Consider the following 26,522-nt stretch of genomic DNA (forward strand, 5'->3'; position numbering starts at 1 on the left):
GTTGTGATCTCACAGATCTATCTCCTGACTGTCTAAGGACACTGTCTAGTGGTTCACCTGTGGAGGAGGGATGGTGGCTTCCCACACAACACCGCAGTGAGGGTCTTCTCCCCTCTTTCAAATCAAAGTCCTCTTTTCCTGGATCACTGATAAACTGTCCACAACCAGCAGGATGAGAGTTTGCAGAATGCTATATCCCCAGCAAGTATAACCTTGAACCCACAGCCATCAAAACTTAGTTTTATTGAGAAAACAGTGCTTATGAACCATTTCCCAAGAGTTTCCCATCCACACTTTTTTCCATACATGCAAATTACCAATATGGTTAAATTAAATCACACAGTGTCATTTTACACCTTCCCAAGACTTTTAAATATCAGATACAGTGCTATAAAATTCTTTGTTAACTGTGTCTCCTTGATGAAGTATTCTTAGGATAATTTTCTTCTTAGTTCTCAGACATTGTTGCTTCTAACAGTACCTTTCTAATATTACAGACTTTAAAAAAAAAAAACAGCATCAACATTGTACGTTATCCAATCGGTCCCATTTCTCTCTTCACATTAGAAAACTAAATAACAACCATGGGCTCATATCTAGCAGGAATGTGCAACATGATGCTATACATTTGACTGACTCACCTGATCCCCACTTCCTTGTTTATCCCACCCACACATTTCCTACCTTCTTATAACCATCACTTGTTTTCTCCTAAAATCACCTTGTATCTTCTATTCCAATAAGCTAGGTTACATAATAACACTTGGTGATAAAGCCCTAGTATTATCAGTTTAATGCCAGTACATTGCAAAGTAAATATTTAAGTCACTTCCACACTGTCCTTGAAAACTTCATTACCCACGTTATCATCTTCCATCCGGAGTCCCTTTAATGTCCATGTAGACAACTTAACCCTCTAGCCTCAACCCCATGACTCCTTTATTTGTACTGAAATCTCTCTCTACCCCACCCATCACGTTTATGGTCATATTCCACACTGTTACACTGAATTAAAATTATTTGTTTCTGTGACTGTTTCCTTCACTAGACTGCTCACGCCATGAAGTCAGTTCCCAATGAAACTGAATAATCCAGCATCAAAACACATGTCTATGTAAGGCAAATAGAATTGTTCTGGTGTTTAGTCACTAAGTCATGTCCAGCTCTTTGTGACCCCATGGACTGGAGCCTGCCAGTCTCCTCTGCCCATGGGATTTCCCAGGCAAGAATATTAGAGTGGGTTGCCATTTCCTCTTCCCTGCCTGCTAAGCAGGAGACATGGTTTAGATCTGGGGGTCTGGAAGATTCCTCTGGAGAAGGACATGGCAATCCACTCTGGTGTTCTGGGAAATACAGAGAAAACTGAGACATCTCATGGACAGAAGAGCCTGGAGGACTATAATCCACGGGGTCGCAAAAGAGTCAGACATGACTTAGAGACTAAACAACAGCAAATAGACAAATAGAACTGTTACTGTTTCATTAATTTTGCTCTGTGCATCCTAAATGCTAAGATGCAGAAGGCTACTGCCAAGAAAGACTTTTGAACTTTTGATAGGTACATTCACATCCCCCCATACACAAAGAATAGAAAGAGAAAAATCTTAAAGCAGATCGTCTTTGGATTTCCCATGGTTGACAACTCATTTATATCAAATAACTGAAAAAGACCTTAAATTTTATACTCACTGGACTCCAGTGGTGGATGGGAGCTCTCAGGAATCCTTGGAATGTCACTAAAAGAAACAGGGCATGGTGAAAATCCCATTAGCTAAACCACCCTGCCTGAGGCAATCACAACCACACTTTATCTCAGTGGTGTCAAAAATCCTTTTGTGGAATTTGGACAAGAGTTACCATTAAGGCAATTTCTAATGTGCATGAATGTCAAACACCACACACACACACACACACACAAAACTTCAGTAAAAGTAAGTTTTTATATATTTAATAGCAAAACACTTTAACATGACAACAATCAGAATAATATTGCGGCTAAAATTGCCACAATATTTTTACTACCAAAACAGCAGGTTTTGGAAATAAAAAATGTTAAAGGCAATATTTTATTTCAATTCTAGAAAATCAAAATGACACATATTTTACAAATCGGTAATATGCTTTACAAACACATCTGAAAGAGTTTACTGAATGAAAGGAATGGAAACATCTCCTGAGAATAAAATAATATGGTGAATATCATGGGCAAAGTTAAAAAAACAAAAAAGATGGATTGCTTTGGAAATTAAAAATGGTTCAAGCTAGCAACAAAAAAGCCAAAATATATTATATATGTGAATATATAATTCATATACACATATATAACCCTATACAGAGATTCATATCTCTATGCTGAAGTTAGCTAAATATATGGCCATTGACTAGATGATCAGAAAGTGACTTGTGAGAACACCCACTCCTGACACACTCACAAATTATTCTGAATTAATATTTAATATGACCTCAGCCTCGTCCATTATCCACTGTGGCCTTAGAACCCTGGACCAGCTTGGTTTGGGAATTATACTGTATTAAACTATTTAACTTCTTTTTTCCAAGATATTTTTGTATCAATATAAGACCATTACCAATATACAAGTATTAACAGGACAAATTAAAGCAGACTGGAGTTAGCTAGTCCCAATAAAATTATCAGAATATTATTTAAGAATTTCTAACCACTTACCTTATGAACTAACTTCACTTTGATTTTTCTTTGCACTTTTGGAGGGAATTGAAATAAAAATAGTTTTCTGTTTGGTGATTTATTTTCCTGACTCTTCGTTTTCACATTTTGGGGCAAAGTAATTCCAAACACCTACAATCTTTACTTCTTACAAATGACAGTTAATCTCATGTATTTTATGTGTGCTCAGCTGCTCAGTCATGTATGACTCTTTGCAACCCCACGGACTGTAGCCTACCAGGCTCCCCTTGTCCATGGAATTTTCCAGGCAAGAACGCTGGTGCTAAGTCGCTTCAGTTGTGTCTGACTCTTTACGACCCTATGGACTGACTGCAGCCCACTAGGCAACTCTGTCCATGGGATTCTCCAGGCAAAGAAACTGGAATGGGTTGCCATTTCCTCCTCCAGGGGATCTTCCAGGGGAGAATACTGGAGTGGGTTGTCATTTCTTAACCCAGGGACCTTCCCAATCCAGAGATTGAACCTGTCTCTCTTGTGTCTCATGCATTGGCAGACAGGTTCTTTGCTACTGTGCCACCCGGGAAGCCAAATTTTATTATATAATCACGTACAATTAATAATGTGTCTGAAATATACATTTTATGTGATAATGGGGCTAATTATTCAATACCTAAGACACAAGAAACCAACTATATATCTTCTTCTACCTTCTTCTTAATTCAAAGGCAGAAAATCAATTCCTAAAAATCTAGAAAAAATATTTTTTTAGATAATATAACTTCTTTGAAAATTAGCCTCAGCTATGACAGTAAAATGTGGAACTTCAAAATTAGATACAAGCTTTGAATTTTATGTGTCTGTGAAAGAAGAATTATGGAGAAGTTACAAAACATTCTTTTGAAGAGACAGAATTAAAATGTATTTAATGTTTGTTAATTGCTTCGGTAATATTTTCAGGCAAAAAAATGTCCTCTTGACAATTATATAAGCTTTCTGAAATTGTTCTGCTCACAAATAAGGTGGTAAAACAGTCTGGATAAAAATTACAATCATAAAGTTAAAGAACATTATATTAGGTGGAATAGCAAAAATGGGCGGTACCTCAGGATGGCTGATGTCTATTAGACCATGCTGGTCAGTATGTGTGTAAGTTATATTTGGGATGATTCTTGGAATCACTATAACTATCCCCTTAAACAATGAATACATATCTGCTTTCTGCTTTAATTATAGAACTACATGAAACATAATTACTAAATATATCTAGAATTATTCTTCCAAGATTCTAAAAAATTCCCTATTAACTCGAAAGTTGATGTCAGATTTAATTTTTATTTAAATATTCCCATTTCCTTAAATATAGTATTCCCATATCCTTTAGGTTCCACAATCCATGATGGTTTAGATCTGTTTATGCAAAGAATACTTTAAAAATTATTTTTACACTATAGATAATGAGAATGTTATTCCAGTCCACTTTAACTGTCCGTTAATTTTTATTTTTTAAATCACCATGAATCAATGGTATTTTAGCTGATTATTTAAAACCACTATATATTTGAAAGTATTTGACAATGTGCCCAATGCTTTAAGTTTTGTTTTTTATACTTCTGATTCATTATCCAATTTACTTACCTCTTTTCCAGCCTCATGTTTACCTCAGCACTAGAACACGTCATGTAAAACTAGCATAAATTATATAGTGTCGTTATTCTTAAAAAATCTGCATGGAAATGTACAATACTTCTGCAAATGTCTTCAAACTTTATTCTTAATAATCACCACTTAAAATTGATTATAAGTTTGCCTTTACTTTAGAGTTTTATATATGTATATTATTCTTTAGAATATATGATCATACAGTTTCAGTTCTTTGAGAATTAGGATAATTATATTTTCTTGCATGTTTTGCATTGATATGTATTCATGAGAACAACAAAAAATAAAGGTTACTACTCTTCCATAAAAAGTCTTGAATTTATGGTTCTATAATATTTTAGAGAATACAAAAAAGGGAATAATTTCAAAAAATATATTCAAATATTAAGCTAATTATGAAACAATTCATAATGCCTTCCAAAAAATTACAGACAGGCATAATGAATATTCTGGACTTGTGGATTTGTTAGGAAAATATACCAATATGGGAACTCTATATACAGAGAAAAAATATCCCTTTGACTTTAGATTATTAAGTTATGCTGAAAATTAGAGTTTTAAAAATATCATTCCGATTATCATGGTGAATTAAAATGCTTAAATATTTCACGCTTGCTTGATTTTAAATAAAATTTGGAACTACCCATAATTAAAGATATAGAAAAAGTATTCCATTCTTAGTAGAATAACAAAAAGTTATGTAGACGTATGAAATGACTACTATTTTAAATATCACAAAAAGATGAGTTTGTAAGTGACTCTCTTTAAGGAAACACTATAATAATTTAGAATTAATAAAAATAAATAGTTCTACCATTAAAAGAAAATATTTTTACTTTATAGCCCACTTATGAAAAATACATACTTTTTGATACTACAATTGTTAAATAGTGGAGCTCCTAAAATGTAAAGTGAAGAAAATTCAGTCCAAGTTTAAAAAATTGAGATTTGAAAGATCTAAAATGTATGCCCATATTTGAAGAAAAACTATCCATTGTAACATGTACTGTATGAATGTATAAACTTCTTTTAGAAACCCTGCTAATACATGTAATTTACTAAACTTAAGAAGCAAGTTTTTTTAGCCTTACCCAATAGGCCTTGAAACAATAATTTCAACTTGAGGCTCTGATTTTGATTCTAAAATAATGTTGTAAACTTCTTCATTTGTAGCTCCCGGCAGGGGTTTACCATTCCATTCTAGAACTTCATCCCCTTGAATTTAAAAAAAAGGGTATTTTTTTACCTTATATATTCTGTTTATTTTTCTTATCTTTTCTTGTTTTTTTTTTTTAACAAAGAAATGCAAAACATATACAAATAGTTTAATCGTCTAGGCTCTGCTCTTGAAAGCAAACTGATTGCCATATAATGTCAGCTAAATGGTCTTTCTAAACACTTTTTTTCTTTTTTGTTTTTTTCTTTCCCCCATCGAAGACTACTGATCATTTGAAACAGTACAACACAAACTACCTTTATCTTTTGAGAAATATCAGAAATAATATAAAAATCATCTCATGCTATGGGATGGAATTAGCACAGCTCATTTGGAAACATCAAAAATAATAATTAGCAGCATGCCCTCCATAATATAAATGTAGGCGGCTCTACACATGAAAGATTATTAAATGCTGCATAAATCCTGCTTTACTTTTGGTAGAAATAGCAATTAACATTTGTTAGCATGAATTTTCCAACTATAAGTCATGCTTCATTGCCTTCTCCAGATGCACAACAGAATAAAAATGCATGAAAGGATTTGAATTCATACCCAGAGAGTAACGCAGGGAGCTATGGCAAAATTACAAAGCAAGCAGATGTAAAACTGTTGTATGACAGTCAACCCACTTCCAGATGTTCACACACACATTCTATACATAATACATATCATGGTAATTAAGGTAAAATTAGAAAGTATTTTTAAATAATAAAAATATAATACATATTAGGTTGTTAAATAACATGGTATTAAGATACATGGACTAACCTGCTATGTTAACCAGAGCTTTCACCAAAGAACATTTGGAAAAAAAACACTTATTTTCATAAATATTTAGAGCAGTTTTAGTTCTCAAATATCTCTGCAATGTACCCTTGAATTGACAGTATAGGCTCAGCTGAAATATCCCAGCTGCCGGGATATTTTGAGGAGTCTTAGTTTTGTGTTTGTGTTTGCTTATTTTTCTGTTATCAGTTTCTGTAATACTTCAGTAGCAAATGAAATATGTCTCTAATAAAGGGAGCAATATCATCATTATACATTTAAAGCTAATGACAAATATGGAACTTTTTAGTTTTTATCTATACCTTTAAAAAAGTAGATTGTTGCTTTGCTAGGCTTATTTTAAAATAATTCTTCTCCCTACCCCCAAGTGTTTGCTTACTCAGAAGTAAAAAGGCAAATATTTGAAAAGCATATAATGCTGTTTAGGTATGATAAAAGAGTATGGTTAGTACAAATAGTTAAATGACTTCTGATCATTTGACCTAAGATGGTAACTAGCAGTTTTTCAAACAGGAATGAATACACATCACACTATTAAAAAAAAAAAAAAAAGTAATACAAATTTAAAATATATTAGGAGTCTTTTAAATTTACTGACCAAAAAAAAAAAGGAAATAAAATTTACATCATGTGAATATATATGTGTGTGTATAAAAAAATATTATCTAAAATAATACTTACCCTGATATTTTCTATTCTATTTTGTTCTATTTCATTTTTTAAAAATAATGAATGTAACCCATTAAATCAACTTTACTATCCAGTAAGGTGCTGCAATCAACATTTTGCAAAAAACCCTGCATTATAAAATTCTTCCTCTTATAGACAGAAATCTGTCAGCCCAACTTTTAATATAAAATTAACAATATATGTATTGATTTATTTACAACTCAAGAATTCCTAAATTAGAAGGTGGTCTCCTTAAAACTATTTATGAGAGATTATGGGGAAACAAACATGAAAAAGAGGCTTTCTTCTGTCTCTAAATTTGTTGGAGGAGAAATAGAAAACTGAATGCCTTTAATAAAATGTTATATGCAATGAGAGAAATCTACGTGAGGAACAGAAGGCGAGTCAGGGTGCAGAGGGAGCAGGGGGCTAGTTACTGCTCAGGGGAAGTACCGGGAAACGCTTCACAAGTAAGGCGACTTTAGATGAGGTTTGAAGGACGGCAAGGACATCAACAGGCAGAGCCCAGGAACAGCAAAGCCACCGTGAGGAGGGCAGGCACGGCCAGGTCCTGCCGGTGGAAACAGCCGCCGGGGGCCGCAGGTGGACCGGCTCGGCTGGGGCTGGGTGAGCGGAAGGAGGGGGCGGGGCTGTAAGCGGAGGGTGGACTACAGAGCTTCAGCCGAGCAGATGGTGCCTGCGGGACGATGGAGCGTCTTAGCAAGGGGAGTGTCTGGGATTACGTCATCCAACAGTAGGCAAGGGCTGAAGGGAACAGCAGCTGGACAAGCTACTGCAGATTAAGGCAAGCCTGCAGACGCTGAACAAATGGCATGCTAAACAAACAAACTAGTTTTACAGGCCAACGCTGTTTATATGTAAACAGAAGGACAACAGTTCCTAAATAACCATGTACATCAAACAGAATATGCTCATTTTTTAGCACATCAATTGCTTCAAGTGAAAAGTACGCTTATATGTTTTACAGTTATTTAAGTATCTAACGTTTTAGTTTTAAGTTTCTCAGACTCTAGGCACATAAGAGTGTTAAATAAGTGAAATTAATCACTAAGGGATATATATACTATAGAAAACCTGACTTTCTTAAGTAACTGTCTATTAAAAAAAAAAAAAATCAAAAAAGTGTCTTGTTTAGAATCTGATCTGCAAATTCAGATTTCTTAAGTGATCTTACACTTGAGTAGACAACAAGTGATTTTTATAATGTTTTAAGTTTTCAAGTCCCTAAACAAGCAGACTCGGTTTAATGACATAGTCACTCCTGATTGAGCTATGTTCTTATAGAATCATAATAGCCCCTGATAAGAAATAACAGAGGACAGTACACATCTTCAAAGCTGTGCATATAGCAGATGGAGAAAAACCTCTCATTTGGATTTTCCCTCTATACAATACCTGGAAAGCACATCCCCAGCAAATAAAAATCTGAATGATTTTGAACTGATGCCCTCATAATCAGTTACAGCAAAAATGTCCTTAATAGAATATTTTTTCTAAAGGTTCCAATAATTATAACCTTAAGGTACAAAAACTGAAAACAGTCCAGAAATATTCTCTTTCCACATGCTATGGGTTATTAATCCTTACTTTGACAGGTCAGCTTAGTCTGTTTTCTTTATGATTGTCTGGCAAATGGGTAAGCATATTTTCTCACCAAAAGATTTCTACTAAACTCTGAAGTACAGCAAACTGAAAAAAAAATATGTTTATATGGCTTTTACTAAATGAAAAATAAAAAGATTTATCAAAAATAAATTTTAAAATGTGCTGCTACTAAGTATGGCACATTTCAACATATAAATGACGTTATTATATCATATTAAGGTTACAAAGTAACACAATGTAAATTTCCAAATACCAAAAAGTAGCCCATCTGAATGAATACAACGATATATGTCACATTTAAATTAACAAATAATATAAAATCTGTGTAAGAAATGCTATTATGATTATATTTTATTAAAAACACCAGTAATGAATAAGTGTTTTGGGGCCATTATGAAAAACTTTAGTAATTACTATGACTCATAAAATGAAGGACTAAACTCTGACTTTATTTTTTTCACAAGCTTAACTGTTTCAGACTTTTGTAGCAACATTATGCAGCCATATACAAAAGTTAGTAATCCTTTGGCATTTTTCATCTATTTATTTTTACATAAAGCAAAGATTTGACTCATTCTCTCCAAACTGTGATTCATGTAGAGTTCTCTATTATGACAATCAATTAAATATTCATATCAGGAAAAATATCTGTATGCCTACACTAATATTGGTTATCCACTTAATGGGCATATATAACTTACCCAAAATTGAAAACCACCAACTCATGCATAGAGGACATATGACTTAGATATTAAAAGAGGAACTTTACCTGCTCTCAAGTGTCCAACCACATCTGCAAGGCTACCCTTCTTTACTTTGGTGATGAAGGCACCGAGGCGTCCTAAGTCAGTCATTTTTCCTCCAACAACCTGGATAATTATACATTTGTAAGTTCCCAAGACTCACACTGAAACATACGTCTCTTAGTTTGGGGAATTATTCCTATATATTTTGTGATATGTTTAGAATTGAACGTAGGAACAAAAATGAAGTGAAATCTGTTTTTGGTTAAAGGAGGCTGCAGCATAGTAGCAACAAGAAAACTTATCTCATTGCATGTGAGATAATGTGTCCTAAGGAAGTTTATATACTGGTTCATCATACCAACCTCACATTGAAGGGTGTCTAGGACAATGTGCCCCTGAGAATACAAGATGTTCCCTTTCACCATCAGACAACAGGTGTTTGACACTTTACTAAAACTGGAGTTCATTTTTCTTTATCTAAACTCACTTGAATCTCTATAATCAGACCATGCTCCATTGTGACATGGAAACTTGATCTTCTTCATATATCTCTAGTCTAAGACAAAGACTGGGGATTAAAACCAAGAACAGATCACTTTGGGGAAGCAGTTCACCATGGTGCAGACTAACAGCCTAATTTATCACATCTCCTGAACACCTGAATGACCTCCTCATCTGATATACATAGAGGATCCAATCTGAGTCTCCAAGGCTGAATAATTAACATGCTCACCTGAATGTTCCTCAATAACTAAAATTAAACATATCTGAAAGGTTCTCAGTTTAATTTCTCCTAATGCAGGGGCTCGATACATATGATTAAAAATGGAAGGGGTATTGTCAAAAGTTGAAGTTGATCAACAAGGATGTGCCCAATAGCGGAGGTGATGAGAATTAGTTCACAGCAAGAGAAATTAATGGTAATAATCAATAAAGTGACATTAGCTGAAAAAACTTTTTTGTTGGATTCGTAGGCAATTGTTTTAAAGAGATCAAACTATTACCCAACTATACAATGCAATCTCTTGGCAAATAATAATTTTAAAGCAACATTTGTGAATGTTTATGAAAGCAAATAAAACCATGTGACAACATTTAGATACATGTTACACACAATAAAACAAAACGTATATATATTTTTTCTTGCCAAAATCAAAATATTTATAATTTTTTAGTTTTTTTAATCTGTTAGAAGTCAGTTAATAGTTTTAAAGGTACATTTTACTCTTTGAGTATAAATTCTATTGCACTTAGGAAACAATCTCTTCAGTGATCTTTGAGGTTGCTTGTCAAAATATAATAAAATTATGAGGTTCGTATTATCTAATGTTACTACTTTCTATTAAAACCATTTTAATGTAAAAGCAGTCTTTGAACTTTATATTCAGAGGAAAATTATTTTATTTTTCTACATTTTATTACAGTTTCCTAACATATCTGTATGCTATTTTAACAAAATGATTTTAAAATACTGCCCAGATAAAGGTACTAAATATACCATAAGCCATCAATATATCAACAAGATATATTTACTAGAAGAAATTTTTTCCAAAGAGAAGAAGATGATCACTGTCAGAAACTTTGTTGAATGCAGTCACACTTTAACTCATCATTTATGAAACATTATAAACCAGAGTACTTACTTTCAGACCCAGTAATGCACCTGATTCTTTGGGCATGGTTGTTCTCTTATTAAGAATAACACGTCCAATTAATCGATCCCCTTCTTTAGAAGGCTGCCACGTTACAGGATGCTATTAAGACATGAACAAAGCTAAGGTGATAAACCAGCTATTTTCTTTCCTATACACACATAATTACTAGTTGTTGTGTGATGCGATTTCCTCAGTTAAGGACACTCGGAGGGGACTCCTTATTCTAGTGGGCTCTATCCTTGGCTTATAACAATTTTCATTTACAGTTGTAATTTTTTTCAAAATAGGCATTTACTATACTACATCATTCTAAAAAGTCAGAAACGAAGTACCTCTCCAAAATACAGCTCTGAAGTGAAATGAAATGAAACTGCGAAATATATCTGCTGCCATCACTAAGTCGATTCTGTATTCTGAGGTGTCAGTAATGTTGATATCACTAAGCAAATAATATCTCATTTACATATAGTCATTACTCAACACTAGCTTTTACTACTTTAAAATTTGTTTAAAGTATTATTCAGTGCTAACTTATTTTTCTTCAAAACTGTACTGTCTTAAATGAAATCAGTATTTTCTTTCGTAAGATATACAATGGAGCAGAATAAAGTTACTGTCTATCACATATCAGCAAAGGATGATGAATTGCCCACATCTTCCCCGAGCTCCCAAATCTCCCTCCCCGGATGCTCACCGAGCTAATAGGCGATGTTTCCCGGCTATGCCACGTGGCGGGATCCAGCCAGTAATAATCCAAGTCACCTGCACAGTAGGGAGAGAAGGAAAAATGCAATTGCTTTGAAGTGGAGAAGGAATACCTTATGTGCAACTTCCTCAACCTATGAAGGGTTAATAAGTTCCATAATCTCGGTGTGTGCACCTCAGATGGTACACATCTACACTGCAAAGGCCGTGATCTGAAGCCCTGAATGAGTGTGTGTCACAAATGCATATCATCCTAGGGGAGGGTTATCTTTCCTCTCAGCCTAGAAACACATAAAAAGTACAGAAAGAACTAGGTTACCCCACGCACTGCCCCCCAAAGGACTACCCAAGCCAAGACACAGCCTGTCATGAGTGATACTGGCTAAAATTATATTCACTGCACTGAGATGAGTATTAAAATTTAGTGCCCCTTCTTCAACTCTTCTGAACTACATCATGTTTTTCAAAATTATTCTCTAGTCTCTAAAACTGGACACACAGTTTTAGGACATTTCTGAAAAAGTGATGTGAAAGTTAAAGATCCAAAAAACCTTTTAGCAAAAGAGTAAATACAACTGACAGAGTATTCACTTTTACTAAATCATAAAAAAGACTTCAAAAATTCTAACTTTTTTAACACGAATTTATGAACATTTACTTTGGATTTTTTGGCTCAAAAATATAATGTGAAAGAAAGCATTTGAGGAAAAAAAAGAAGAAGAAGAAGAAAAATCAATGCAAGCAGCAGGGCTGTAAGTGTCTGCATAGGAAGAAAGTCCAAAGTGGGTAACCATGTGAGAATTAATGACCTTTAACATTTTAAACATCAGATTAAATCAATGAAAAATTTTCTCCCCATGGATGTTGGAAGAGAAAAATACTAAGAGAGTGAGTAAAGCATGCTAGTTAACAGTGAGATGTCTAGCTCACTGTTAAGAAAATGTTTGGATGCAGCCTGTGAAGGTCATAAATAAAGAATTTTATGTAGATGACAGACACGACAAACATAATAAGCATGATAAAAGAAATATGACAGAAACAGAAAAAAAAAGTTTAAAATGTGTAGGCACAAAAGTTGCATGCATTTCAGTTTTTTAGTAGCTGCCTCTCTTTTCCTTTTGCATAATGTCTTAGGAAAGTGGGAGAGTGTTATACATACTATAAAAAACACTTAATGTTTTTCAAATACGGCATGTAGATAACTAGCAATATATTCTATGAAGCCATATTCTGTTAAAATTTACTCCACATGCAGTCCATATCCCTCTCAAAATCACAAACTTTAAAATCTGTACATGAATTTGTGACTATAGATCTTGAATACTCTTCTGGATGGTCTTAAGTGAATAAGGAAAGCTGTAGAAGAAAGGTTTTTTTTCTCCTTTATTTTTACTGTTTGTGAAACTTCATATATTAAAGTTTAAATATATTTCACTAAAGCTGTTTTGTCTTTAATATTATGATACCATTCCTCTTGAAAGAAAAACTATCTACAATAAAAATAAAATCAAAATGATTACTAAGCAGTAACTTTAAATATTCAAAAGATTATTTCAATTCATAAAGCTTTCTCCCCAAAATTTCACATACCAAGTAATAAGGCTGATGACTTCTCAAATGCTGATTCACTCTGAAATCCTGTGACAAATTAATAGGCTTACTGAGATATGCTTGGGGCTTAAAGAAAAAATAATTAGTCATTAAGTTGGGAGCTACGTTGAGAAGTCTTTAAGGATAAAGAAACGACAAAAATCCTCCCTATTTTAAAGGCTTCAGGGAAACAGTTCATTGCATCCTTCAGGAATCAATGTAGATCTTAGAAACTAGAATCCTTGGGCCCTTCTCTGGCTCGTCCTCCAAATCCTTGTATGGACTTAAACACTGTTTCACTCACCTTTTCCTGAGCAAATCTGCATATTTCTATCTGGTGAATGTCCGTTGTGCAAAAAGGACTCCTTATATGCAAAGAGTCAAAAGCTAATGTTTCTGGTATAAGTCAGTAATGACAGTGAGTACACTTTATTATGAAAAGACTGCTTTCAGATAATGGTTTTATATCAGGTATAAACTGTGTAGGGAAATGATCATGAATAAAGAGTCTAATTTAATTGGCTTAACCTCAGATACGCAGATGACACCACCCTTTTATGGCAGAAAGTGAAGAAGAACTAAGGAGCCTCTTGATGAAAGTTGAAAGAGGAGAGGGGAAAAGTTGGCTTAAAACTCAACATTCAGAAAACCAAGATCATGGCATCTGGCCTATCACTTCATGGCAAATACATGGGGAAACAATGGAAACAGTGAGAGTCTTTAATTTTGGGGGCTCCAAAATCACTGCAGATGGTGACTGCAGCCATGAGATTAAAAGACACTTGCTCCTTGGAAGAAAAGTTATGTCCGACCTAAACAGCATATTAAGAAGCAGAGACATTACTTTGCCGACAAAGGTCCATCTAGTCAAAGCTATGGTTTTTCCAGTGGTCATGTATGGATGTGAGAGTTGGACTGTGAAGAAAGCTGAGCACGGAAGAATGGATGCTTTTGAATTATCATGTGGTATTGGAGAAGACTCTTGAGAGTCCCTTGGACTGCAAAGAGACCCAACCAGTCCATCCTAAAGGAAATCAGTCCTGAATATTCATTGTAAGGACTGATGCTGAAGCTGAAACTCCAATATTTTGGTCACCTGATGCGAAGAACTGACTCATTTGAAAAGACCCTGGTGCTGGGAAAGATTGAAGGTGGGAGGGAAAGGGGACGACAGAGGATGAGATGGTTGCACGGCATCACCGACTGGATGGACATGAATTTGAGTAAGCTCTGGGAGTTGGCGATGGACAGGGAAGCCTGACATACTGTGGTCCATGGGGTCACAAAGAATCGGACCTGACTGAGTGACTAAACTGAACTGAACTGGAACACATGCATGTATGTACATATGTGTGTATATATGTTTTTCCATGGCCATTCAGGTGTGTGGCCAGCACATTAATGCTCATTTGGATGGAATAGATTTTGCAGCTTTGGAAACTCTGCTTTTCAATTCTGGCAAGTGCTTAAAAATGACTAATAAACATAAATCTAAAAAACACATTAAGTACTGCAGTATACACTAATAGTTGCATATATTTTAGTAAACGAATATACTTCCCTCACATTCTGAAAGTTTTAACAGCTTTCTTAGCATGAATTTCATCATCACACATTAAAATACCACCGTTTGCTTAAACATGTACAAAAATACATTCTAAAATCTAAATATGCAGTTTTAAACTATATGTGCTTCATCTTTCCATGCATTATGAAGCTGTAAATGTATCATTGACTTTTAAGTACTCTAATTTGTCTTTATAAGACATTTTTCTATTATTAATAGAAGTGACACTCAACAAAACTCCCTCCTAAAATATTCAGACTAGAATTTCATTAATATAAAACATTTTTCTTAATTAAATTTCCTAATAGGTGATTAAAGATATTGACAGACAATGGTATAATTATAAAATTATAAATTCATGGCATTAGCTTATGGAATTGACACAAAAGCGTCCTGCTTTTAATGTTCAATGTAACTGTAAAGGAGTAAATTTAGTGTTATCATTAATTTAGATCCAGGAAATAGATGCTTCAGTCTACAGAAATGGCTGAAGTTCATAAACATCCATGTTCAATGAAGTGTTATAATTTGATTAATTTTTGTGAAAACATTAAAGACAGAGTTTTATCCTGTCCCTTGTTGAAAAAGCAGGTTAATTAAACTTCATAAGTAAGCCCAAAGCTTTCAGTGCACACAAAAAAAGTCAGCTAGTGACTGCAAGGAGATCAAACCAGTCAATCCTAAAAGATATTGGTCCTGAATATTCATTGGAAGGACTTATGCTGATGCTGAAGCTGAAGCTCCAATACTTTGGCCACCTGATGCGAAGAATTGACTCATTAGAAAAGACCCTGATGCTGGGAAAGATTGAAGGCAGGAGAAGGGGATGACAGAGGATGAGATGGTGGGTTGGCATCACCGACTTGATGGACATGAGTTTGAGCAAGCTCCGGGAATTGGTGATGGACAGGGAAGCCTGGCGTGCTGCAGTGCATGGACTTGCAAAGAGTTGGAACATGAACTGAGCATCTGCCAGCAGTGTGGGAGACCTGGGCTCAAGCCCTGCATTGGGAAGATCCCCTGGAAGAGGGCATGACGACCGACTCCAATATTCTTGCCTGGAGAATCCCCGTGGACAGAGGAGCCTGGCAGGCTACAGTCCATGGGGCCACACAGAGTTGGACATGACTGAGCGACTAAGCACAGCACAGCAGAGTGACATATGAGCTTTCTGAAAAGAGATCTTGCTTTTCCTAAACCTAGCTTATTATGGCAAGAGTATCTAACAGTGCATAAACATACATTTCTATGATTTAAATGTTTGCATCTTGTGATAGCTAATGTCAAAGCACAAGAGATTTCAATAAGACCAACCAAAGGCAATGAACAAAAACACTTTCTAAATAATACATATGCATGATTGCATGTATATGAATATACTAAAACTGTAAGGAGAAAACCATAAATTACTTCACACATTAAATATCTATTTAAAAACTCATATAACAAACATACTTGGCCGAGTTGAAGGTCTGACTAATGTTCAAGTAGTAAAGGAAAGAGTATCAATATCAAACCCCTGAAGCAATAGCAAATGTGGACTTCTCCATCACAAGACATAGATAGTGTATTTTTTAACATCATCATGATGGATGATAATAAAAGATGGGACTAAATCAATTACAAGATAGACTCACATTAAGTCTGAACAATACATATCCATAATTTTGCTACTTGTCCTCTCAAAATAAATGGATTGTTCTTCCTACCTAGAACAGATTGTACCATTCAAAACAATTATAAAAATCATGGGCCAAAATCAGAAGAACAATTCTTCCCAGAGGTTTCGTATACTTCTTTAAATTTTTCCTCTTTTTTGTTTACACTCTATGGCAGGGTATGTATGGAGACTCAATGAAACTATTAACAGAAGAATCCTAATGTACTTCATTATAGCACAGCACTAGACAAATTAAATTATGGGCTAAAAACACATTTATTACATGTCTATACACAGTGTATACATAAAAGCCAACTCAGTTATAAGAATTATATTTTGAGACAAAGCAAGGTATTTTTAATCCTATGAACCATGATCAGCATGTAAGTTAATAAACATTGCTAAATTGCTATAGTTATAATAAAGGCAGTATCCATTTTACTCATTTTAATACATTACAAGGACATTCTTTTCATAAACAGGAAATAAACTGTGATGTCTAAGAATGGAGGAAAAAAACTTAACTTCTGATTGATATAACAAAAATGCATGAAATTGTTTCCTTATATTTCAGAAGGTTCTATGTCTTCCAAGGGCAAGTGTATTCACTCTCACCCTAAGTTATATACAATAATGGAGCTAACTGTGCAGTCAGTCAATAAAAATATGTTTTACAACAGAGTGCCAGAAAGCCTAACCTCACCTCAGTTAATTTAACAATCCAGGAGAAGAAACAAATATTACTTAAAAGGACTTAGCATCTAGGTATTAAAATAAAATTGGAACATGTCCTTATTAACTTTAGTGATTAACCAAATAATCTGTGAAATAATAGAGAATTTCTGCACAGATGAAAAATCAGCAAACTGTCATTCATGACTGGAATCCTGATAGTCTAAGCTCCTAGTAGAGTAAAAGTATCAGCCCATAAACGCATCTGGTGACTTCATTCAAATCCCACCATGTCTACTGCACAATCTGATGGCAAATATTGTGTAATTAAGTAGCAAATTTATGTCCCTTGAATGCAAGGCCTGAGGCAGGGCTGGAGGCATCTCTAAACTATTGGTCTTTAGCAGAAATCTCTTCAGTAATTCTAAGTAACTGTGTCAGCAAGCATTTAACAAGAGGCTTCCTGTGTGCTGTTTTGGATCTGTCAGGAACCCTCTGGCCCTTATTAATTCCTGAATATTCAGGAATTAAGAGGAGAGGCACGCCTTTCCCGAGGCTGAGGAATCCAGGCATTTCTCATTACGGTGATAAGTACCCTCTTCCTTTTATGAGCCATACGGCAAAAGGTGATTGTTTGCAACTCTGTCTTTGATAAGGGACCGTCTTATGTTTTGTAAGTCTGGAATTTTCATCTTTATCTTTGCTGAGAATAACCACCTTGTAAGACAGTACATATGCACACACCATGTTGATTAAAACACCTTTGCTCCATCAGAGCTTTGGTCCCTGTGTCTTTCTTTCTCTCTTTCTATTCCTTCTTTCTGTCTTTCTCTCTCTCTCCCTCTCTATTTCTGGCTAATTCCTTGGAGCGCGGAGGCCCGCTGAGCTCCCTTTCTTGCCCAGGCTTCTAAGACCCTCTCGAGAAGGCGCACTGTGCCTTCACCCACTCGAGAGGGCGCCTGGTGCCTCCGTGCAGCATCGCGAGCCCTAAGCACAGGGCTCTATTGGCTTTCCCGTAAACCAGGGGATATCAGCCTCTTTCTCTCTCTTACTCTCCGGACCACCAGGTTCAGGTCCATTAAAGGACCAACAAAACTGAAATTCCATTGTCTGGTGCTGGCACAAGACACACACACAGAAACTCTCAGTCTCCAGAATTACATTCAGTCAGTTCAGTTCACTTCCTCAGTCGCGTCCAACCCTTTGCAACCCCTGTCCATTGACAGCAGGCCTCCCTGTCCTTCACCATCATCCAGAGCTTGCTCAAACTCAGTTCAACCAAGTCGGTGATGCCATCCAACCATCTCATCCTCTGGCATCCCCTTCTCCTCCTGCCTAAATCTTTCCCAGCATCAGGGTCTTTTCCAGTGAGTCAACTCTTTGCATCAGGTGGCCAAAGTATTGGAGTTTCAGCTTTAACATCAGCCCTTCCAGTGAATTTCCAGGACTGATTTCCTTTGGGATGGACTGGTTGGATCTCCTTGAAGTCCAGGGACTCTCAAGAGTTTTCTCCAACACCATAGTTCAAAAGCATCAATTCTTCGGTGCTCAACTTTTTTTATAGTCCAACTCTCACATCCATACATGACTACTGGAAAAACCATAGCTTTGACTAGACAGACCCTTGTGGCAAAGTAATGTCTCTGCTTTTTAATATGCTGTATATGTTGGTCATAGCTTTTATTCCAAGAAGCAAGAGTCTTTTAATTTCATGGCTGCAGTCACCATCTGCAGTGATTTTGGAGTCCAAGAAAATAAAGTTTGATGCTGTTTCCATTGTTTTCTCATCTATTTACCATGAAGTGATTGGTCTAGATGCCATGATCTTAGTTTTTGGAATGCTGAGTTATAAGCCAGCTTTTTCACTCTCCTCTTTAACCTTCAAGAGACTCTTTAGTTCCTCTTCACTTTCTGACATAAAGGGATAATCTAAGTATCTGAGGTTATTGATATTTCTCCTAATCTTGATTCCAGCTTCTGCTTCAACCAACCCAGCATTTAGCATGATGTACTCTGCATATAGGTTAAAAAAGCAGGGTGACAATATACTGCCTTGTCGTACTCCTTTTCCAATTTGGAACCAGTTCATTGTTCCATGTCCAGTTCTAACTGTTCCTTCTCGAACTGAATACAGATTTATCAGGAGGGAGGTAAGGTGGTCTGGTATTCCCAGCTCTTGAAGAATTTTCAACAGTTTGTTTTGATCTACACAGTCATTCAGAAAACTAAGATCATGGCATCCAATCCCATCACTTCACAACAAATAGACGGGGAAACAATGGAAACAGCATCAGACTTTATTTTTTTGGTCTCCAAAATCACTGCAGATGGTGACTGCAGCCATAAAATTAAGACGCTTGCTCACTGGAAGAAAAGCTATGACTAACATAGACAGCACATTAAAAAGCAGAGACATTGGCAAACAAAGGTCCATCTAGTCAAAGCTATGGTTTTTCCAGTAGTCAGGTACAGATGTAAGACTTGGACTATAAAGAAAGCTGAGTCCTGAAGAACTAACACTTTCAAACTATGGTGCTGGAAAAGATTCTTGAGATTCTTCAGACTGCAAGGAGATCCAACCAGTCATTCCTAAGGGAAATCATTCCTATTTATTCATTGTAAGGACTGATGCTGAAGCTGAAACTCCAATATTTTGGCCACTGATGCAACAAACTGACTTACTGAAAAAGACCCTGATGCTGGGAAAGACTGAAGGCAGGAGGAGAAGGGGATGACAGAGGATGAGGTGTCTGGGTGGCATCACTGACTCAATGGACATGAGTTTGAGTAAGCTCCAAGAGTTGGTGATGGACAGGGAGGCCTGGCATGGTGTGGTCCATGGAATCGCAAAGAGTGAGACACAACTGAGTGACTGAACTGAGCTGGACACAGTCAAAGGCTTTGGTGAAATCAATAAAGCAGAAGTAGATGTTCTTCTGGAACTCTCTTGCCTTTTCTATGATCCATTGGATGTTGGCAATTTGATCTCTGGTTTCTCTGCCTTTTCTAAATCCATCTTGAACATCTGGAAGTTCTCGGTTCACAAACTTATGAAGCCTGGCTTGGAGAATTTTGAGCATTACTTTGCTAGTGTGTGAGGTGAACGTAAATGTGCAGTAGTTTGAAAATTCTTCGACATTGTCCTTCTTTGGGACTGGAATGAAAAGTGATCATTTCCAGTCTTGTGGTCACTGCTGAGTTTTCCAAATTTTCTGGCATATTCAGTGAATCACTTTCATAGAGGCATCTTTAGGATTTGACATAGCTCAAGTGGAATTCCATCACCTTCACTAGCTTTGTCCATAGTGATGCTTCCTAAGGCCCACTTGACTTTGCATTCCAAGATATCTGGTTCTAGGTGAGAGATCACACCATTGTGGTTATCTGGATCATGAAAGTCTTTTTTGTATAGTTCTTCTGTGTATTCTTGTCACCTCTTAATATTTTCTGCTTCTGTTAGGTTCATACCATTTATGTCCTTTATTTTGCCCATGTTTACATGAAATGTTCCCTTGGTATTTCTAGTTTTCTTGAAGGGATCTCTAGTCTTTTGGATTCTATTGTTTTCCTCTATTTCTCTGCATTGATCACTGAGGAAGGCTTTCTTATCTCTCCTAGCTATTCTTTGGCACTCTGCATTCACGTCTTTCCTTTTCTCCTTTGCCTTTAGCTTCTCTTCTTTTCTCAGCTATTTGTAAGGCCTCCTCAGAAAACCATTTTGCCTTTCTGCATGTCTTTTTCTTGGCGATTGTCTTAATCATCGCCTCCTGTACAAAGTCATGAACCTCTGTCCATAGTTCTTCAGGCACTCTGTATATCAGATCTAATCCCTTGAATCAATTTGCCACTTTGACTGTATAATCATAAGGGATTTGACTTAGGTCATACCTGAATGGTTTAGTGGTTTTCCTTACTTTCTTCAATTTAAGTCTGAATTTTGCAACATTGAGATCATGATCTGAGCCAAAGTCAGCTCCTGGTGTTGTTTTTGATGACTGTATAGAGCTTCTCAACCTTTGCAAAAAATATAATCAATCTGATTTCAGTATTGACCATCTGACGATGTCCATGTGTAGAGCCGTCTTTTGTGTTGTTGGAAGAGGGTGCTTGCTATGACCAGTGTGTTCTCTTGGCAAAACTTTGTTAGCCTTTGTCCTGCTTCATTTTGTTCTCCAAGGTCAAACTTGCCTGTTGTTCCAGAATCTCCTGACTTACTACTTTTGCATTCCAGTCCCCTATAATGAAAGGACATCTTTTTTAAGTGCTAGTTCTAGAAGGTCTTGTAGGTCTACATAGAATCATTCAACTTCAGCTTCTTCAGCATTACTGGTTGGGGCATAGACTTGGATTGCTGTGATATTCAATGGCTTGGCTTGGAAATGAACAGAGATCATTCTGTCGTTTTTGAGATTGCAGCCAAGTACTGCATTTCGGGCTTTTCTATTGACTATGAGGGTTACTCCATTTCTTCTAAGGGATTCTTGCCCACAGTAGTAGATATAATGGTCATCTGAATTAAATTCACCCATTCCCATCTATTTTAGTTCACTGATTCCTAAAATGTTGATGTTCACTATTGCCATCTCCTGTTTGATGACTTCTAATTCGCCTTGATGCATGGATCTAATATTCCAGATTCCTATGCAATGTTGTTCTTTATAGCATCAGACTTTACTTTCATCATCAGTCCCATCACCAGCTGAGCATTGCTTTTGCTTTTTGAAGAATGTGTCTCTTCATTCTTTCTAGAGCTATTTCTCCGTCTTCTCCAATAGCATGTTGTGCACTTCCCAACCTGGTGAGTTTATCTTTCAGTGTAATATCTTTTGCTTTTTCATACTGTTCATGGTCAAAGCAAGAATACTAAAATGGTTTGCCATTCCCTTCTCCAGTGGACCACATTTTGTCAGAACTCTCCACCATGACCCATTTGTATTCAGTGGCCCTACACAGCACGGCTCATGGTTTCACTGAGTTAGACAAGGCTGTGGCCCATGTGATCAGATTGGTTAGTTTTCTGTGCCTGTGATTTTCATTCTGTCCACCCTCTTATGAATAAGGATAAAATGCTTATGGAAGCTTCCTGATGGGAGAGACTGACTTTGAGGGAAACTGGGTCTTCTGATGGGTGGGGATGTGATCAGTAAATCTTTAATCCAACTTTCTGTTGGTGGGGGGTGCTCTGCTCCCTCCCTGTTGTTTGCCCTGAGACCAAGCTATGGCGGAGGTGATTATGATGATTTAGGTCTGATCTAATTCAAATCCCTTTAGATTATACAGTGGAAGTGACAAATAAATTCAAGGGATTAGATCTGATAGATGCAGTGCCTGAAGAACAATGGACGGAGGTTCCTGACATTGTACAGGAGGCAGTGATCAAGACCATCCCCATGAAAAAGAAATGCAAAAGGCAAAATGGTTGTCTAAGGAGGTGTTACAAATAGCTGAGAAAAGAAGAGAAGCTAAAGGCAAAGGAGAAAAGGAAAGCTATACCCATTTGAATGCACAGTTCCAAAGAATAGCAATAAGAGATAAGAAATCCTTCCTCAGTGATCAATGGAAAGAAATAGAGGAAAACAACAGAATGGGAAAGACTAGAGATCTCTTCAAGAAAACTACAGATACCAAGGGAACATTTCATGCAAAGAAGGGCACACTAAAGGATAGAAATGGTATGGACCTAACAGAAGCAGAAAATATTAAGAGGTGGCAAGAATACACAGAAGAACTATACAAAAAAGATCTTCATGACCCAGATAACCACAACGGAGTGATCACTCAACTAGAGCCAGACATCATGGAAAGTCAAGTGGGCCTTAGGAAGCATCACTACAAACAAAACTAGTGGAGGTAATGGAATTCTAGTTGAGTTATTTGAAATCCTAAAAGATGATGCTATTAAAGTGCTGCAATGAATATGTTAGCAAATTTGGAGAATTCAGCAGTGACCACAGGACTGGAAATGATCTCTATTTATTCCAGTCCCAAAGAAGGACAATGCCAAAGAATTTTCAAACTACTGTACATTTGCACTCACCTCACACACTAGCAAAGTAATGCTCAAAATTCTCCAAGCCAGGCTTCAACAGTACGTGAACTGAGAACTTCCAGATGTTCAAGCTGGATTTACAAAAGGCAGAGGAATCAGAGATCAAATTGCCAACATCTGTTGAATCACAGAAAAAGCAAGAGAGTTCCATAGAAACATCTACTTCTGTTTTATTGACTATGCTAAAGTCTTTGACTGTGTGGATCGCAACAAACTGTGGAAAACTCTTAAAGAGATGAGAATACTAGACCAACTGATCTGCCTCCTCAGAAATTTGTATGCACATCAAGAAGCAACAGTTAGAACTGGACATGGAACAACAGACTGGTTCCAAATCAGGAAAGGAGTACATCAATGCCCTATAATGTTATCCTGCTTATTTAACTTTTCTGCAGAGTACATCATGAGAAATGCCGGGCTGGATGAAGCACATGCTAGAATCAAGATTGCTGGGAAAAATATCAAAAACCTCAAATATGGAGATCACACCACCCTTATGGCAGAAAGCAAAGTAGAACTAAGGAGCCTCTTGATGAAAGTAAAAGAGGAAAGGGGAAAAGTTGGCTTAAAACTCAATATTCAGAAAACGAATATCATGGCAGCTGGTTCCATAACTTCATGGCAAATAGGTAGGGAAACAATGGGAACAGTGTGACACTTTATTTTTTGGGGTTCCAAAATCACTGCAGATGGTAACTGCAGTCATGAAATGAAAAGATGCTTGCTTCTTGGAAGAAGATCTATGCTTGGAACAAACTATGACCAACCTAGAAAGCATATTAAAAAGCAGAGACATTACTTTGTCAACAAAGTCTGTCTAGTCAAAGCTATGGTTTTTCCAGTAGTAACGTATGGATGTGAGAGTTAGATTATAAAGAAAGCTGAGTGCCAAAGAAAGGATGCTTTTGAACTGTGGTGTTGGAGAAGACTCTTGAGAGTCCTTTGGGCTGCAAGCAGACCCAACCAATCAACCCTAAAGGAAATCAGTCCTGAATATTCATTGGGATGACTGATGCTGAAGCTGAAATTACAATATTTTATCTGTCTGATGTGAAGAACTGACTCATTGAAAAGACCCTGATGCTGGGGAAGATTGAAGGCGGGAGGAGAAGGGGATGACAGAGGCTGAGATGCTTGGATGGCATCACCGACTCAATGGGCATGAGTTTGAGTAAGCTCTGGGAGCTGGTGATGGGGAAGCCGATTGTGCTGCAGTCTATGGATCTGCAAATAGCCAGACATGACTGAGCGACGGAACTGAAATGAACTGAATGAAGGTAACGGGGACCTCCTTCAAAAGGTCCTGTGCAGGCACTGACGCACTCAGTGCCCCTGACCCTGCCGCAGGCCACCGCAGACCCACGCCTCCACCAGAGACTCCTGGACACTCACAGGCAAGCCTGGCTCAGTCTCTTGTGGGGTCACTGCTCCTTTCTCCTGGGTCCTGGTGTGCACAAGGTTTTGTTTGTGCCCTCCAAGAGTCTGTTTCCCCAGTCCAGTGTAAGTTCTGTAATCAAATCCCACTGGCCTCCAAAGTCAAATTCCCTGGGGGTTCTCAGTCCCTTTGCCAGATCCCCAGGTTGGGAAATCTGTTGTGGGTCTTAGAACTTTCTAAACAGTGTGAGAATTTCTTTGGTTTAATTGTTCTGCAGTTTGCGGGTCGTCTGCTCGGCGGCTCTATGGAGGGCTTATTGGTGACCTCCTGCAAGAGGGCTTAAGCCACAGGCTGTGTGATCCAGGTAGCTGCACCCAGAGCCCCTGCCCCTGCGGCAGGCTGCTGCTGACCTGTGCCTCCACAGGAGACTCAAACACAGTTTTGGTCAGTCTCTGTGGGGTCTCTGGGTCCTGGTATGCACAAGGTTTTGTTTGAGCCCTCCGAGTGTCTCTGGTGGGTGTAGCATTTGATTCTAAATGCAATTTCACCCCTCCTACCATCTTGCTGGAGCTTCTCTCTTCCCCTTGGACGTGGGGTGTTTTTGTTTTTGTTTTTGGTAGGATCCAACATTTTCCTGTCAATGGTTGTTCATCAACAATATTGTATATGTTGTTCATTGACAACAGTATATATGTTGACAATATCCACGGGAATTCCCTGCTGGTCCAGTGGTTAGGACTCTGCGCGTCCACTGCAGGGGACCTGGGTTTCGATCCCTGGTCAGAGAATTAAGATCCTGTGAGCCTCCATTCAGCCCCTGGGCTGTTCCAACACTGTCAGGGATCCATCCATCACTGGGGCCACACCTCCTCCCCAGGGTCCTGCCCTGGGCTGGCTGAAAGCAGACATGCACCCACCATTTGCCATGAGACCACCCCCTGCCCCAGCCCCTGCCATTAGAATTACATTATCTCCAGCTTTTAGGGATTTGATAAAAGTGTCCGTTTTTCAAATGCACTTTAGCAATTTCACTGTCAGAATCCCCATTTGTTCACAATGGGCTCTGTTTCTATCACAGAAGCAACAATACCACCATGTCTCTATCTTTGATGTATAAATTTGACAATTCAAGTAAATTCAGCAACTGACAGTTATTAAGGTAATGAGGTATCAAAGATGCTTGCATTCAGAGATTAATTATATTAAATAGAACCCCCAGAGGTGAACTACCTCTAGGGAAAGATGAAATAGTTGTTCCAGGGCCTGTGATGCTGTCTCTGTGGTTTACAAAAAGGAAGGCTGGTAGCCAATCTGGGAAAGGAGAATTTGCAAACCTATTTGATGGAGGTGGTACTTTTCTGGTTATACGTGTCATCTGGTGAGTCTGAAAGCTAATTTTGGGTATGTCAACCCGACCAGCAGAGATTTCTACAAAGTGGGGATGTGTAACTGGGAATGAGCATTTCTGGCTGAGCGCTGAGTTCCCTCCGCTTTGTAGACACTAACTTTCAGGACCTCTCAGCACCCTCTCCAGGGCAGGACGAGACGATGAATGTGAAATTCTGTAATCAACTACAGAGCACCCCAAATAAGCAAGTGGTCATTAGAGTGTAAAAATACATACTGAAAAGTATTTCCCGTCATAATACTGATAAGTATTTTTGTCAAATCAAACATTGTGCAGTATCTTTTTTTCTGATCCACAGTTTACCTTTTAAAATCATGACAAATCAAATAATCTCCCTGCATTTTAACTTCTCTGTTAGCAGTATCATCTTACCTAATAGTTAAAATTATGCTATTTCTATAAAACATACAAAAAACAAGACATGATATAACCAAAGCATAGCACTTGGAGCTGGAGACGTGGGACTCTCAACCCTAACTCTACCATATC

At 37.2% G+C, this 26,522-nt stretch overlaps 1 protein-coding gene across 49 annotated transcripts in view; it reads right to left on the reverse strand.

The window, feature by feature from the left end:
- RIMS1 (regulating synaptic membrane exocytosis 1) overlaps window positions 1–26,522 on the reverse strand; it is a 582,755-nt gene that overhangs the window by 170,425 nt on the left and 385,808 nt on the right. For all 49 annotated transcript variants that reach the window (XM_043439256.1, XM_043439244.1, XM_043439243.1 and 46 more), the window contains 5 exons: window positions 11,702–11,769; window positions 10,996–11,106; window positions 9,376–9,475; window positions 5,398–5,521; window positions 1,690–1,736 (listed from right to left, as the gene is read on the reverse strand). In XM_043439256.1, the coding sequence (XP_043295191.1) occupies window positions 1,690–1,736; window positions 5,398–5,521; window positions 9,376–9,475; window positions 10,996–11,106; window positions 11,702–11,769 (450 nt within the window). The remainder of the gene's footprint in view (window positions 1–1,689; window positions 1,737–5,397; window positions 5,522–9,375; window positions 9,476–10,995; window positions 11,107–11,701; window positions 11,770–26,522) is intronic.

Source organism: Cervus canadensis, chromosome 20 (genome assembly GCF_019320065.1).
Source record: "Cervus canadensis isolate Bull #8, Minnesota chromosome 20, ASM1932006v1, whole genome shotgun sequence".
In the NCBI taxonomy this organism is placed as follows: Eukaryota; Metazoa; Chordata; class Mammalia; order Artiodactyla; family Cervidae; genus Cervus; species Cervus canadensis.